Source organism: Xyrauchen texanus, chromosome 14, assembly GCF_025860055.1.
Source record: "Xyrauchen texanus isolate HMW12.3.18 chromosome 14, RBS_HiC_50CHRs, whole genome shotgun sequence".
Classification (NCBI taxonomy): Eukaryota; Metazoa; Chordata; class Actinopteri; order Cypriniformes; family Catostomidae; genus Xyrauchen; species Xyrauchen texanus.
In genome coordinates, this window is record NC_068289.1 from 9683023 (window position 1) to 9697748 (window position 14726).

Consider the following 14726-nt stretch of genomic DNA (forward strand, 5'->3'; position numbering starts at 1 on the left):
TTTCATTTGCAGATGCAAATAAGCAAATTTATGAAACTTTAGTACAGCACAAACCTACCTACACTTCTTTATGTAGAAAAATGAAGAAAATAGGAGAATGTGAAATATATCGGGAGGCAGATTGCTGCCATATGGTGAACAAAATACTTTATAAATAACATGACTTGAAAATCATGTTGTGACAATAATAGCCAGTAGATGGCTGAGTTTCACTATGGTGCTGCTACAGAATGAACTGTGAGTGAGGCTCGACGAGGCCACAATTATAATTTAGAGATGTGGAAAAATGTCTTTGTTTTCATAACAGAAATATTCAGTGTTTTGTCTGGAAGGTGAGGCACCTGCATCTAATTGTAAAATTCCCACAGTGGAAAAGGTATATTTTGTACATTGGGGTCATTCAGAATTTGTTCTTTGATCTGTGTGTGTGTGTGTGTGTGTGTATTAGTCTAACCCCCTCATTTATGATGCTGCAACCATGTACTGTCACAGTATGTACTGTATATGATGAAGGACGCACTTATCTGCCAGCAAAACAGTACATTATTTTAGATATGCATGCGAGTAGTATGAATAGATTTTGGACATACTTCATCCGGGGACATTGGCATCGTCTCATGACCAGAATATATGATGTAATAACAACAAATGTGAAAAACTATCTGCTTTAGTTTTGTTAAATAAGCGCCATTCAAGCACAAGGAACAATTATCTTGGTATCAGGGCTGGACTGGTAATCTGGCATACCGGGCATTTTCCCGATGGGCCGACTCACTTTGGGGCTGATCAGGGCGGAGAACCTGTCTTGAGAACCGAGAGGGCAGGTGGGACGGCCGTGAAATGGGCCGCAATAAGCTAAAATGAGCTGCCACGTTATGCAGAACGGACCACAAAACGGCGGCGCAATATACAGAAAAGGACAGCGAACACCTCCTCCCCCTGCTCAACAACTTTTGGGCTAGTTGCTATGTAAAATCCCAGGCTGATTTATCTTCCCAGTCCAGCCCTGCTTGGTATATATGGCACTTACAGTTGAGAAGAGGTGTCTGCCTTGCAGTCCACCAACAGTATTTTGAGTGTGACATCAACTCAGTGATTATGGGAAGTTTCCAGTTGATCAGCACTTCAAAATCTTGCCGGAAATAGTAGGTTATCTGGGTATTTCTCTCTTACTGCTTCATGAATACTGTGGATTCGGCATACTACTCCATTGGCATACTATATAGTAGAGAAGTATGGATATTCGGATGCAGCGTGAGTGTCTGTGTTTAGTTGGGGTGTAACGATTCACTCGTTTTCTCGATGCATCGATTACCAATGCTGCCGATTCAAATGCATTGATCTTGAAATGTGATTTTTCTGCATTGTGGCTGATTTATTGATTGTATTTGACAAAAATCCTCTGTGTTATGGTCTTTTCCACTCATTTTACATATTGTTCGATTTTGACCATGAAGACAAAAGGTGTTGCTTGTTTTTAATGACCACTTTGACTTATCGAATCAAGCCCAAAGGTTTTTTGTAAATTCAGATGGTAAGTAGAGGAAAAGTCACCAAGTTGTGAACCCCTCAGATAAAGGAAAACATTTTAATTGCATCCGCAAAAGTGATTCCGCTCAAAAATGACTGAAGAACATATGAGTATTATATAAAAAGTATTACAAGTTAAAACTCGCCAGTTTTGCATTTACATATTTAAGAAAAAACTGTATTTCTGTTGTACACTGCTCTTAGCAGCATATATTGCTAAGCAGTATTACCTGAATAAAGTAAATTCTCAGGAGGAGAACCGCTTGTGTTCTCAGACGACAGACTTTCCAGCTCAAAGCCTGATGGGAGATTCTCCAACATGTGGGATGAATCCTCGCAAGTTCCCAGCCAGAGATACACATCAAGTTTAGCCTGGACTGTCCACCCTGGTCCATGCTTCCCTGGAGGCTGAAAGACATCAAGAATTGAATATATCCTTAATGAATGTTACATGAGAAGTGGAAACAAAGGTATTAAAATGTCATTCATTTAAATATAAATTAATTTATCCAGTCCTTTTTTCACTCCAAAAATATGTACGTATTATTACATAAACCTGTTTTAAATCATCAGCTCTTTTTGTTTGTACAAGTACCGTATACAGTAGCATAATATGTAAATAAGCACATGCATATGCTGCATAATTTTATTTAACAAGGTATAAATAAGTAATAAAAAGGAATTTTTCTAAATAATTTATTGTGTGTTACATAATATATTTTTACTTGTCTTCTTTCAATATTTTTTTGTATATTTGAATTATTCTGTGTTGTACACTGGTGGCCAAAGTTTGGACTAATGTACAGATTTTGCCCTTATGGAAAGAAATTGGTACTTTTATTCACCAAAGTGGCATTCGACTGATCACAATGTATAGTCAGGACATTAATAATGTGAAATATTACTATTACAATTTGAAAAAATTGTTAACTTAAACTATTTCAAAGAGTTCTCATCAAAAAATCCTCCACGTGCAGCAATGACAGCTTTGCTCCAGATACTCAGGTGACATTTCACCCCCACGCTTCCTGTAGCACTTGTCATAAATGTGGCTGTCTTGTCGGGCACTTCTCACACACCTTACAGTCTAGCTGATCCCACAAAAGCTCAATGGAGTTAAGATACATAACAATCTTATCCAATTATCTGTTGTCCAATGTCTGTGTATTTTTTTTTTGCAATTCTTTCGATAAGTCCTGCACCCCTGAGTCTTCTCTTTACTGTTGTACATGAAACTGGTGTTGAGCAGGTAGAATTCAATGAAGCTGTCAGCTGAGGACATGTGAGGCGTCTATTTCTCAAACTAGAGATTCTGATGTACTTATCCTCTTGTTTAGTTGTACATCTGGCCTTCCACATCTCTTTCTGTCCTTGTTAGAGCCAGTTGTCCTTTGTCTTTGAAGACTGTAGTGTACACCTTTGAATGAAATCTTCAGTTTTTTGGCAATTTCAAGCATCATATAGCCTTCATTGCTCAAAACAATGATTGACTGATGAGTTTCTAGAGAAAGCTGTTTCTTTTTTGCCCTTTTCGACCTAATATTGACCTTAAGACATGCCAGTCTATTGCATACTGTGGCAACTCAAAAACAAGCATACAGGTGAAACTCGAAAAATTAGAATATCGTGCAAAAGTTCATTAATTTCAGTAATTCAACTTAAAAGGTGAAACTAATATATTATATAGACTCATTACAAGCAAAGTAAGATATTTCAAGCCTTTATTTGATATCATTTTGATGATTATGGCTTACAGGTTATGAAAACCCCAAATTCAGAATCTCAGAAAATTAGAATATTACATGAAATCAATAAAAAAAAGGATTTTAAATACAGAAATGTCGGCCCTCTGAAAAGTATAATCATGCATATGTACTCAGTACTTGGTTTGGGCCCCTTTTGCATTAATTACTGCCTCAATGCGGCGTGGCATGGATGCTATCAGCCTGTGGCACTACTGAGGTGTTATGGAAGACCAAGATGCTTCAATAGCAGCCTTCAGCTCTTCTGCATTGTTTGGTCTCATGTCTCTCATCTTTCTCTTGGCAATGCCCCATAGATTCTCTATGGGGTTCAGGTCAGGCGAGTTTGCTGGCCAATCAAGCACAGTAATACCATGGTCATTGAACCAGGTTTTGGTACTTTTGGCAGTGTGGGCAGGTGCCACGTCCTGCTGGAAAATGAAGTCAGCATCTCCATAAAGCTTGTCTGCTGAAGGAAGCATGAAGTGCTCTAAAATGTCCCGGTAGACGGCTGCGTTGACTCTGGACTTAATAAAGCACAGTGGACCAACACCAGCCGATGACATGGCTCCCCAAACCAACACAGACTGTGGAAACTTCACACTGGACTTCAAGCATCTTGGATTGTGTGCCTCTCCATTCTTCCTCCAGACTCTGGGACCTTGGTTTCCAAATGAGATGCAAAATTTGCTCTCATCAGAAAAGAGGACTTTGGACCACTGAGCAACAGACCAGTTCTTTTTTCTTTAGCCCAGGTAAGACGTTTGACATTTGAAGCCCATGTCCAGGACCTGTCTGTGTGTGGTGGCTCTTGATGCAGTAACTCCAGCCTCAGTCCACTCCTTGTGAAGCTCCCCACACATTTGAATGGCCTTTTCCTGACAATCCTCTCCAGGCTACGGTCATCCCTGCTGCTTGTGCACCTTTTTCTTCCACATTTTTCCCTTCCACTTAACTTTCTATTAATGTGCTTTGATACAGCACTTTGAGAACATCCAACTTCTTTTGCAATTAACTTTTGAGGCTTTCCCTCCTTGTGGAGGGTGTCAATGATGGTTTTCTGCACAACTGTCAGGTCAGCAGTCTTCCCCATGATTGTGAATTCATCTGAACCAGACTGAGAGACCATTTAAAGGCTCAGGAACCCTTTGCAGGTGTTTAGCTGATTAGAGTGTGACACTTTGAGCCTACAATACTGAACCTTTTCACAATATTCTAATTTTCTGAGATTCTGAATTTGGGGTTTTCATAAGCTGTAAGCCATAATCATCAAAATTATATCAAATAAAGGCTTGAAATATCTTACTTTGCTTGTAATGAGTCTATATAATATATTAGTTTCACCTTTTAAGTTGAATTACTGATATTAATGAACTTTTGCACGATATTCAAATTTTTCGAGTTTCACCTGTACAAACAATAAGCTTAATTTAGCTAAACAAGTAGCTTTCAACTGTGTTTGATATAATGGCAAGTGATTTTCTTTTTTTTTTTTTTTTTTTTAATATTTTATTTATAGTTTTAACATTTTACAAAACACAAAATAAAAAATATAAAGAAAAAATAAAATAAAAATAAATAAACACACAGCTCTCTCTCCACAAGGCAAGATATTATATAATCATGAAAATAGAAATAAACAGTAATAAGCATAGGAATACGTCTAGTCTGTGGCCATGTCAAGTTGGGTCAGGGTGTTCAAAAAAGGAGTCCAAATCAGTTCAAAGACATCTAGTTTTCCTCGAATAGAATGTAGAATTTTTTCTGGGGTGCAGTACGACAGGAGCTCATTAGCCCAGTGTTTTTGGCTGGGGGGGGTGGCACTCTTCCAATCCTTCAGGATACACATCTTGGCAGCCGTTGCTGCTAGTAGCACAAAATGTTTCATGTTAGAGTTCATCTTCAATAAGGTTACATCCCCCAACAACCAGATCCTAGGGTCGGAATCCAGATCCTGTCCACAAACCCGAGAGGTTACTGTGATGATGTGAGACCAGTATGGCTTCAAACGGGTACAACTCCATAGCATGTGGGCAAGAGTTCCGACAGAGATGGTGCATCTTTGACATTGATCAGAGATGTCATTTCCTAATTTACTTAACCTGTATGGCGTAAAATATGTTCTATGGTAAATATTGAATTGAATTTGTCTGTGTTTAGAAGACACCAATTTTGTTTGTGCCAATTCCAATAATCTGTTCCAATTCTCCTCTGTGTAAGTACATCCAAGATCTGATTCCCACCTTGTTTTGTTTGTATATCTGGCATAAGTCGGTAAGTTTTCAATAGTGGTTTTATACAATCGTAGATATTAAACCTTTAATTCTATTGCGTTTGGAGTTAAAAATGCATTTTTCAAGCAAAGATTCCTCAGGTCTGTGTGGGAAACTCTCTTTAGTTTGACTCTTGATCCAGCTTCTAATTTGTAAATATTTGAAAAAGTTACGTTTATCTATATCATAAGTTTCTGACATTTGACTGAAACTTAAAAAGACATTATTAGTATAAAGGTCACTAACTAATTTTACTCCTTTTCTCGTCCAGTTTTGTAAAATTCCATCCGATAAGGCTGCTGGGATGTTGGGATTGTTCGTGAGAGGTGAATTTACCAATAATTTTATATTTTGTCCGACTGATATATGTAATTGCTGCCAGGCGTTAAATGTAGCAGAGATTATTGGGTTTTGAGTGATTATTTTTAGTTTCTTTTTAGATTCCAAAAATGGTACGATTGTTAATGGAATATCCTGTAATTCATATTGTTCGATTGACATCCATTTTACTTCATCTGCTCTGCAGTGAAACCACATCCACAGAGCACGAAGTTGTGCAGCCATATAATACAATTTAAAATTTGGAAGATTCAAGCCCCTTTGGAATAAGGTGCCTGTAATGTAAGGAGTTTGACTCTCGGAGTTTTGTTGTGCCACAGGAAGGAAGTAAGTGATTTATCTAATTCCTTGAAAAAGACATAGGAACCTTCAGAGGTATACACTGGAATAAATAAATAAATTTGGGTAATAGATTCATTTTTATTGTATTAATCCTGCCAATCAGTGATAGGGGAGGTCCATCCATCTCAGTAACTCTTTTTAGATTTAGAAAGCAATGAGGTGTAGTTTTCTTCATATATTTTGTCACAAGTGCTACAGATAGTGATTCCCAAGTATTTGAAGGCCTCTGTACACCATTTAAATCGAACTGGAAGCAGACTTATGTGATGATTTGTCATGTTGATTGGGAAAGCTTCACTTTTAGAGTAATTAATTTTGTATCCCGATACAGCACTATATTTTTTGAGATTAGTCAATAATCGAGGGAAATGATGTGATAGGTTGAGATATAAATACTAATAAGTCGTCTGCATAGAGTGCGAGTTTATGCTCTTCCATTCCAATTTTTATGCCGGTGATGGATATATCTGATCGCAGGGCAATAGCCAGTGGTTCTATTGCAATTGAGAAGAGCACGGAGAGGAAGGGCAACCCTGACGACAGCCACGCTGATAAGGAGAAGGCGTCCGACAGAACCCCATTTGTTAGGATTTGCGATCTGGGGCTGACGTAATAGGGTCCTGATAAAACCCAGAAAATTTTCACCAAAATTCATGGCCCTCATGGTCTCAAGGAGGAAGCTTGGTTCTATCCTGTCGAACGCCTTCTCGAGCGCCCATAGAGACGATCACGGCAGGGTAGTCCTGTTTTTTTGTGTGTTCTATAATATGAAATAGCCGCCTAACATTGTCTGCACCTTGTCTGTTCTTGATAAAACCCGTTTGGTCTGTATTAATAATTTTTGGAACCACTATCTCTAAGCGTCGTGCGATGATTTTCGATAAAATTTTATAGTCAGAGTTAAGGAGGCTGAGGGGTCTATAATTACTGCACTTTTGTGGATCCTTTCCAGGTTTTGGGAGTAGCGTTATGGTTGCCAACTCCAATGTTTTTGGGAGTGTTTTTTTGGAATGCTTCTCTAATCATGTTTGTTAGCGGTGTTAATATTTTTTCTGAAAAAGTTTTGAAGTATTCAATTGGATACCCATCAGGTCCTGGGGCTCTATTGTTTTGTAAGGACTTGATCGTTCGGTGAACCTCTTCTTCTAATATCGCTTCATCTAATAGATTCCTGTCTGTAACTGTAAGTTTAGGCATTGCTAATTTATTAAGGAAGTCTTTAATATCAATTTCCGTTGACTGCTCTGTTTTATATAACGTTTCATAATATTTTTTGAATTCCAAGTTTATGTCCTTAGAGCCTTCTAAGTACCGGTCATCATCAGTTTTGATGCATTGTATGTATTTTTCTGTATCTTCTTGCTTTAGCTGCCATGCAAGCAACTTGCTAGTTTTGTTACCATACTCATAGTAATGATATTTAGTCCTCGCCATGGCTGCTTCAACTTTACTGGTGCAAAGATTGTCATACAAAGTCCGTTTTTGTTTTAATGCACTAAGGGTTTCGGATTGTTTGGTTTGGGCATGTTGGATTTCAAGTATTTTTATTTCATTCTCTAGTTGCGATAGTTGGTCTCTCTTTTGTTTATTTTTATGGGATACATATGAAATAATATGACCTCTCATATATGCCTTAAGTGTTTCCCAAACAGCTGAGTGAGACGCAGTATTTAAGTTAGTCTCCAAATATATATCTAATTTGTCGCTCATGTATTTTACAAAATCGGGATCTTTAAGTAGGAATGTTTTAAATCTCCATCTATGGGAGGCAGGGCCTTCCTGTGGCATAGACACTTCCATCCTTAAAGCATTGTGGTCTGATAAGGTTGCAGCCAAATAAAGACATGTTTTAATGTGGGGCAGTAGTGTTTGTGAGGTCAAAAACAGATCAATTCTAGAGTATGTATTGTGAACATTAGAGTAGAAAGAGAACTCCTTTTACCCGGATTTAGTAGTCTCCACACATCTTTTAACCCAAGTTCATTCATGCCTTGATACAGTGCTGTTGCGGATTTTGACAAAGTAGTGTTCTTGGAGGCTGAACGATCTAATGAAGGGTTCAGCACAAGATTAAAATCTCCTCCCAGGATACAATGACCCTCTGCAGGCGCCAGTTTCATGGTTAATTTATTAAAGAAAGTTGGATCATCTATATTAGGACCGTATATAGATGCCAGTGTCAACCTGTTCCTGTTAATTATACAGTCAACTAATATAAATCTACCTGAGGTATCCTTTTGTACTGTATTTAATTGAAATCTAAGGTTTTTGTTTATGAGCAACGCTACACCTCTAGCACTTGAAGAAAACGAGGAGTAATAAACTTTACCAATCCAGTCACGTTTCAATTTTGTATGCTCAATGTCAGTAAGATGTGTTTCTTGGATGAATGCAATGTCTGTCTTTTGCTTTTTTAAATAGGTTATTATTTTTTCCTTTTAGTAGGATTATTAATTCCTTTCACATTTAGTGATATGCAATTTATATATCCTGTTTTGGCCATCATTCATTTAAAACAATTAAGAAAAAATAAAATAAACAAGATTAAATTAGACTGAGTAAGTAATATCTTTGTCGACATTGGGCTAACATTTATATGGAGAGAGAGGGGAGCTGAGCTACAAACAGCTCGAACACAAACGAAACACAATGAAGAGAGAACTAATTCAAAACAACCATAAAAAAGAAAAAAAGCAAAGCACTGCACGAAAAAGAACTGGCAGTGCCAAAGCAGAGCTGTGTTCAAAGTAGGCAGAGTCCCGTAGATGACTGCTTCCACTATCTCTGGCCTATAATAGAGCAGCTCTGTCGTATATTTCATATATTTCGTGTGGTCTGAAAACATATTCTTCCTTCTAAAAGAGCCCTGAACTTATGAGATAACAACCTCTTGCAAACACGTATTATAGAGGTTCAACCTTTCATCCAGTAGCTGTTCATCAAACTTTTTGTGGCGAAGGTAGGGCACAAGCCATCTCCAAAGAGCGAACATATACCCCAGCCTCACCCGGGGTTGAGAAGCGCCGGTATCCTCCGTCGGTGTTCACCCTCAAGATGTCTGGATATAACAACGCGTATTCCACTTTCAACTCCCGGAGCTGAGCTTTCACACCATCGTAAGCTTTTCGTTTACGGACGATCTCCGCTGAGTAGTCGTTAAAGAAGAGGATCCTCTGTTGACGCGGGGTCTCATTCTGATGGTGTCTGCGTGCAGCTTCCATTACCCGGACTTTATCAGAGTAATAGTGAAATTTGACAATGAAGGGACGTGGTCTCTGTCCGGTTGGCGGCATCGGACCCAGAGCGCGATGGGCACGGTCCAGGATGATCCTGCCGTCTACGGTGTCCAGATGAAGGTGCTCGGGGATCCACCTCTCAAGGTATTTCACCGCGTTTGTCCCTTCTTCGCGCTCTGTTATTCCCAGTATTCTGACGTTACATCTCCGGGAGTGATTCTCCAGCTGATCAGTGCGTTCTTTTAGTTGTTTGATTTGTTTTTCCAAAGTTAAGATTTTGGCTTTGGATGCAGCTGCAGTTTGGTCTATGGCTTCCATTTGCATGTCTGCGGTATCCATTCTCGCAGTCAGGGCCTGTATCTCAGTACCACGGTTGGCAACGGCTTCCAGCACAGAGGCCAGCCTCGTTTCAATCATTTGCGTTACGTCAGCTATTTTTTATCCATCGTCTGTGTCACGGACGCCTCCAATTTCTCAATTTGTTCCGTGACTCCGGATAATTTACTGTCTATGACCGCTGTGAGAGCGTGTATGATGTTGTTAGCATCAGATGTCACTGCCGTGGGGCAAGAACTAATATTAGCATCATCGCCGCTAATTTCTTGATTGGTGTGGATTTCACCGCCTCCATCGGTCTTCTTTCCCCTCGGTTTTGGCATGTTGTCAGTACTTTTCTTGAAATAATCATCGATGTTCATATCAGGAACTCTATAGTCTTTTGAGACCACACGAAAGACTAAATTAGCTGAAAAAGATTCAGAGCTCTAGACCGTGTTGCCTAATCGGTCGCCATCTTCCTCTCCATCCATGGCAAGTGATTTTCTAATACCAAATTAGCAATATAGCATGATTACTTAAGGATAAAGTGTTGGAGAGATGGCTGCTGGAAATGGGGCCTGTTTAGATTTGATCAAAAATTACTTTTTTCAAATAGTGATGTTGCAGTATTTTTACATCCGTAACGTTCTGACTATACTTTGTGATCAGTTGAATGCCACTTTGGTGAATTAAAATACAAATTTCCTTCCGAAACAGTAAAATCTGTCTGTTTATTTATTTATGTCTACTGCTGTTTACACCTCAGTTTCCCACTTGAGGATAAATTAATTACCATTCCCTCCCATTCAACAATGATTTACTTTTTAGGAAAACTAATGTTTTAATGAGACAGCCAGATAGTTAGATTTGTATATGAGTTCCCACCTTGAGGAACAGGGTCTTGATTTTTCCACAGTCTCTTCCTCTCTGTTCTGGGTTGTCTGAGAAGAGCAGGTGACGAGCAGGGATTCTGGCATACGCCAAACGCTTGTTATTGCTGACCATGCACACAAACACATCTGGTAATGTGTGTTGAGGCTGAGACGGACATGAGATGAAAAGGAATATTAGTAATGATAGATAATTAACTGATACACATATGGGAGTTCTTTAAAGCATTTGCATATAGCATAATAACATTATGACACTTAATAACCACCTCTTCCACCAGAAATCTCAGTTTCTTTTTGATTTTCTGAACTTCCTGCAGCATCTCTTTGACTGTCAAAGATCTTCTCTTTGGCTCAAGGATTCCTCCTGCTACTTCAGTCATGCTCTCCTGAAGATCGGCACATAAAACAATGTTAGCAAAATAATATGTCAACAACAATATCATCTATTTCCCTTTATGCAATGTGGTAACAAGGAGTGCTAAAGGTACAGGTGAGGTCTTGAATATATTGGTCAACTATACCTACTTAGCATAGGATATACCTACCAGTTCTTGTTTGCATAGAGTGAGTCTCTTTTTGTCCAGTAAGGTCAAGTTGGCGCCCTTAACCTTCTTTTCAGCAAAAGCAATAAACTCCCTGTGGTAAATCACACAAATACTATTCCATCCAAAACAGTTTGATCATCATCTGTATGCAGATGTATTATTTCAACAATGAGATATGATATGATAGTATTGAAGGATGGAATTGGTTCTTGAATTACTTATATATCTCATTTAGTCCCTGGACACTTCCTATTGTCTGAAGGCCTACCTGGCATCCCTGCAGAACTCTTGAAGAACATGTTGCATGAGAGTCTCAGCCTCTGGATCCAACATTTTATCCAGTTTTGATACCTTAGCGACTCCTTCCTCCTGCATCAGAAAAACATTCATTCAAAATAACCAAATATACTAATCACACGGAAATGTTATAAACCAACACTGTTTAGAAGGCTCACATACAAACATCAAGGCAGTTGTGTCCAGCATGTTGGAGTAATGGAGTCGGTATGCTCGATCTTCCCAGCTGCTATAAACATACATGCACGGCTTTCGCGTTGAGATGGGCAGGTACATGTAGTGCCTGCACAAATAAGATGTTTCCAATTTTGTTCATGATAAAGTATTTTACATAATTCAATAAAGATACAAGCCTAATTCATGTTTTTGTGTGTTGTTTTGAGCACCTCTGTGCATCTCCGAAAAGGGGCTTCTCTGGTGCTGTAGTAGATTTGCATGGGATTGATGCTATAGTGTCCAGAAGAGGAGTGGTCACTGACACGTCTTCAACCTTTTTCTTTGCATGGAGTGGTGCAGCACCATCTATTAAGTTCCCAAAGTTACCTTAATAAGAGAGCACATATTACACATTAATAATATGTGCCTCATTTATGAACATGTGTTGTTGAATCTAAATCCTTCTTACCAATGGTAAACTCAAGGCTGATTGGTTTGTCACCGATTCTTCTGTCAATCATAGAGGCCTCAAAAACAGAGCCAAAGAGCAGGAAGGTTTCCATGTCTTCATCACCAATCTAAGTTTAATGACAGTTAAAGAGATAGTTGCCCAAAAAGGAAAATTCTCTCAATTTACTCTAAACCAATTTTATATTCTTTCTTCTGTGGAACATAAAAAGTGAATTTTTCATTCAAAGTCTTCTCAAGCCATTCTATCACTTTGTGTGATGAACAGAATAAAAAATCATATTGTATGTTGTAAGAACCAATGAGTTTTGATATATTTGAGTTTACTGATGACTTCATTTGAGTTAAAAACACCTTAAATCACACAAAGCAATCATGTGGCTTCAGATGACTTTGAATATAGTGCATGAGCCAATTCGATAACTTTCTTTTTAGACCTTGACAGACCAGATGCACTATTTATTTGCATTAAATGACAAATAAACCCTGTGAAGACTGTTTAAGAATTGGCAAAGGCTATTTGCACTAAGTGTAAATAGCAACAAAAAGCATCTTTTTGCAAATAGTGTTAGATGCTATTTGCACCCCAGTGGAAAAAGTGGCAGACACTATTTGCCGTCCTAATTAAATACTGACATATTGTATCACTGAGTGTTTGTGTGTTTTTTTTAATTTTTTATCTTACAGACACCCTACACAACCCCCTACACCTAAACCTAACCCCAACCTTACCTCTACAAAAATGTACCATGTTTTTACTAGTCACCATAATATCACCATGGTATTTTGAAGTAAATGCATAGTAACCACAAAATTAAACAAGGTAACTATACTAACAGCATATCAAGTAGCACCATGTTTAATTGCATTAAAACTAATAGCCTCCAAAAACATGGTTACTACAAAATTACTATATTAAATTCATGGTTAATAAACTCCCCGACCTTCACTGTGACTAAATCACTGCGATGCAACCAACCTTTATATTAATTTTTGTTTATTATTATAAGTAGTATTAAAGGAAATATTAAGAATAAAAACAGGGGGGCCTGGGTAGCTTAATGAGTAAAGACGCTGACTACCACACCTGGAGTTCACAAGTTTGAATCCAGGCATACTGAGTGACTCCAGCCAAGTCTCCTAAGCAATCAAATTGGCCCGGTTGCTAGGGAGGTTAGAGTCACATGGGGTACCTCCTAGTGGTTGCTATAATGCAATTCATTTGAGTTTTGCATGGATGCCGCAGTGGATGCGGTGAAGCCTCCACATGTGCTATGTCTCCGCGGAAACACGTTCAACAAGCCAGGGGATAAGATGTGTGGGTTGACGTCTCAGATGCGGAGGCAACTGAGATTCATCCTCCGCCACCCAGACTAAGGCGAGTCACTACACCACCACGAGGACTTAGAGTGCATTGGGAATTGAGCATCCAAATTGGGGAGAAAATCAGAAGAATAAAACAGTATGGGAAAAAGTGGGACTAAAGGGGGAATCAAACCCGGGTCGTCTGCATGAAAAAAAAGCACATTCACACCATCTATACACACTATGCCACTGCAGCAACATTTAGAGGTGCAGTTTGTCTTTAATATCTGTGTTTCCACTAGACTATTGGAGTGCAAATAGCCGTGCTTGTGGCAGGTGCTATTTACACCTAGAGCAAATAATCACTCAGGCCAGCTTAGACCAGAATTCTCATGCTGGTCCAAGCTGGTTTATCCTGGTTAGTTCTGGTTTGGTGCTGGTCTAACTAGATGACCAGCATGTTCATGTTGTTAACCTGCAAAAATGCAAGTCAACCTAGCAGTCTTTCTGCTGAAGCTGGTTCACAAGAGGAGGCTTGATGGTTAAGCTACTTAAGAAGCCTGGTATGGTTACAAGTATCCCAAGCATCCCATAATGTGGATCAGCATCCAAAACACAACATATGCTTGAGACCAGCAATCCTGGTCTTTTCAACAGGTGAGACAGAAAGAATGAGCAACTGAGCAGAAAAAAGAGAGAAAATTAGAGGCTTATACAAACAATACCTTCTCTGGGTGCTCCACTGGCATGACCTCTGGTCCCATGGTCTTGCTTTTCTCCTCCTCACCTCCTGCCCCTGCTCCAGTTTTGGGATCTTTAGCAATGGCTTTCCCACCCTTGACATCTTTCAGACCGATCTTTGCAGAGAGCTGGGATTTAGATTCGGCAGCACCTCCAGAAAGGATCTCCACACTTAGCTCTATGTAAACCCTGCCTCGATAGGACACCCCCTCCCCAACACCCTCGTTTAGCTCCTGGCTGTCATCCACCAGTGCGGAATTACGAAGAGAGCCATAGATGTTGATCCATGCCGGTCCAAATGTGGGCAAGAAACCTTGGAAGTAGCAAAGAATGATGGACAGATGCGTTAATGACTAGCCTCTACTAGTTGAAAGAAATCTAATAAAGTCTTGACATTTATGGTGCTTGTACAGTAGAAGAGTGTGTAGTTATGGAAGATGATGAGCTGGTCTCTTATGAACAAACACTATATGGCCAAAAGTATGCGAACACCCAAACACCACACCCCAATTTGCTTTTTTAGCAATTCATTTAAAATCTC

The 14726-nt window shown here is 39.1% G+C and overlaps 1 protein-coding gene across 2 annotated transcripts in view; it reads right to left on the reverse strand.

Moving 5' to 3' along the window:
• The window catches only part of fer1l6 (fer-1 like family member 6), a 36108-nt gene that overhangs the window by 17058 nt on the left and 4324 nt on the right, over window positions 1–14726 (reverse strand). For both annotated transcript variants that reach the window (XM_052142282.1, XM_052142281.1), the window contains 9 exons: window positions 14170–14498; window positions 12141–12249; window positions 11902–12058; window positions 11678–11798; window positions 11487–11587; window positions 11219–11309; window positions 10940–11059; window positions 10666–10818; window positions 1761–1938 (listed from right to left, as the gene is read on the reverse strand). In XM_052142282.1, the coding sequence (XP_051998242.1) occupies window positions 1761–1938; window positions 10666–10818; window positions 10940–11059; window positions 11219–11309; window positions 11487–11587; window positions 11678–11798; window positions 11902–12058; window positions 12141–12249; window positions 14170–14498 (1359 nt within the window). The remainder of the gene's footprint in view (window positions 1–1760; window positions 1939–10665; window positions 10819–10939; window positions 11060–11218; window positions 11310–11486; window positions 11588–11677; window positions 11799–11901; window positions 12059–12140; window positions 12250–14169; window positions 14499–14726) is intronic.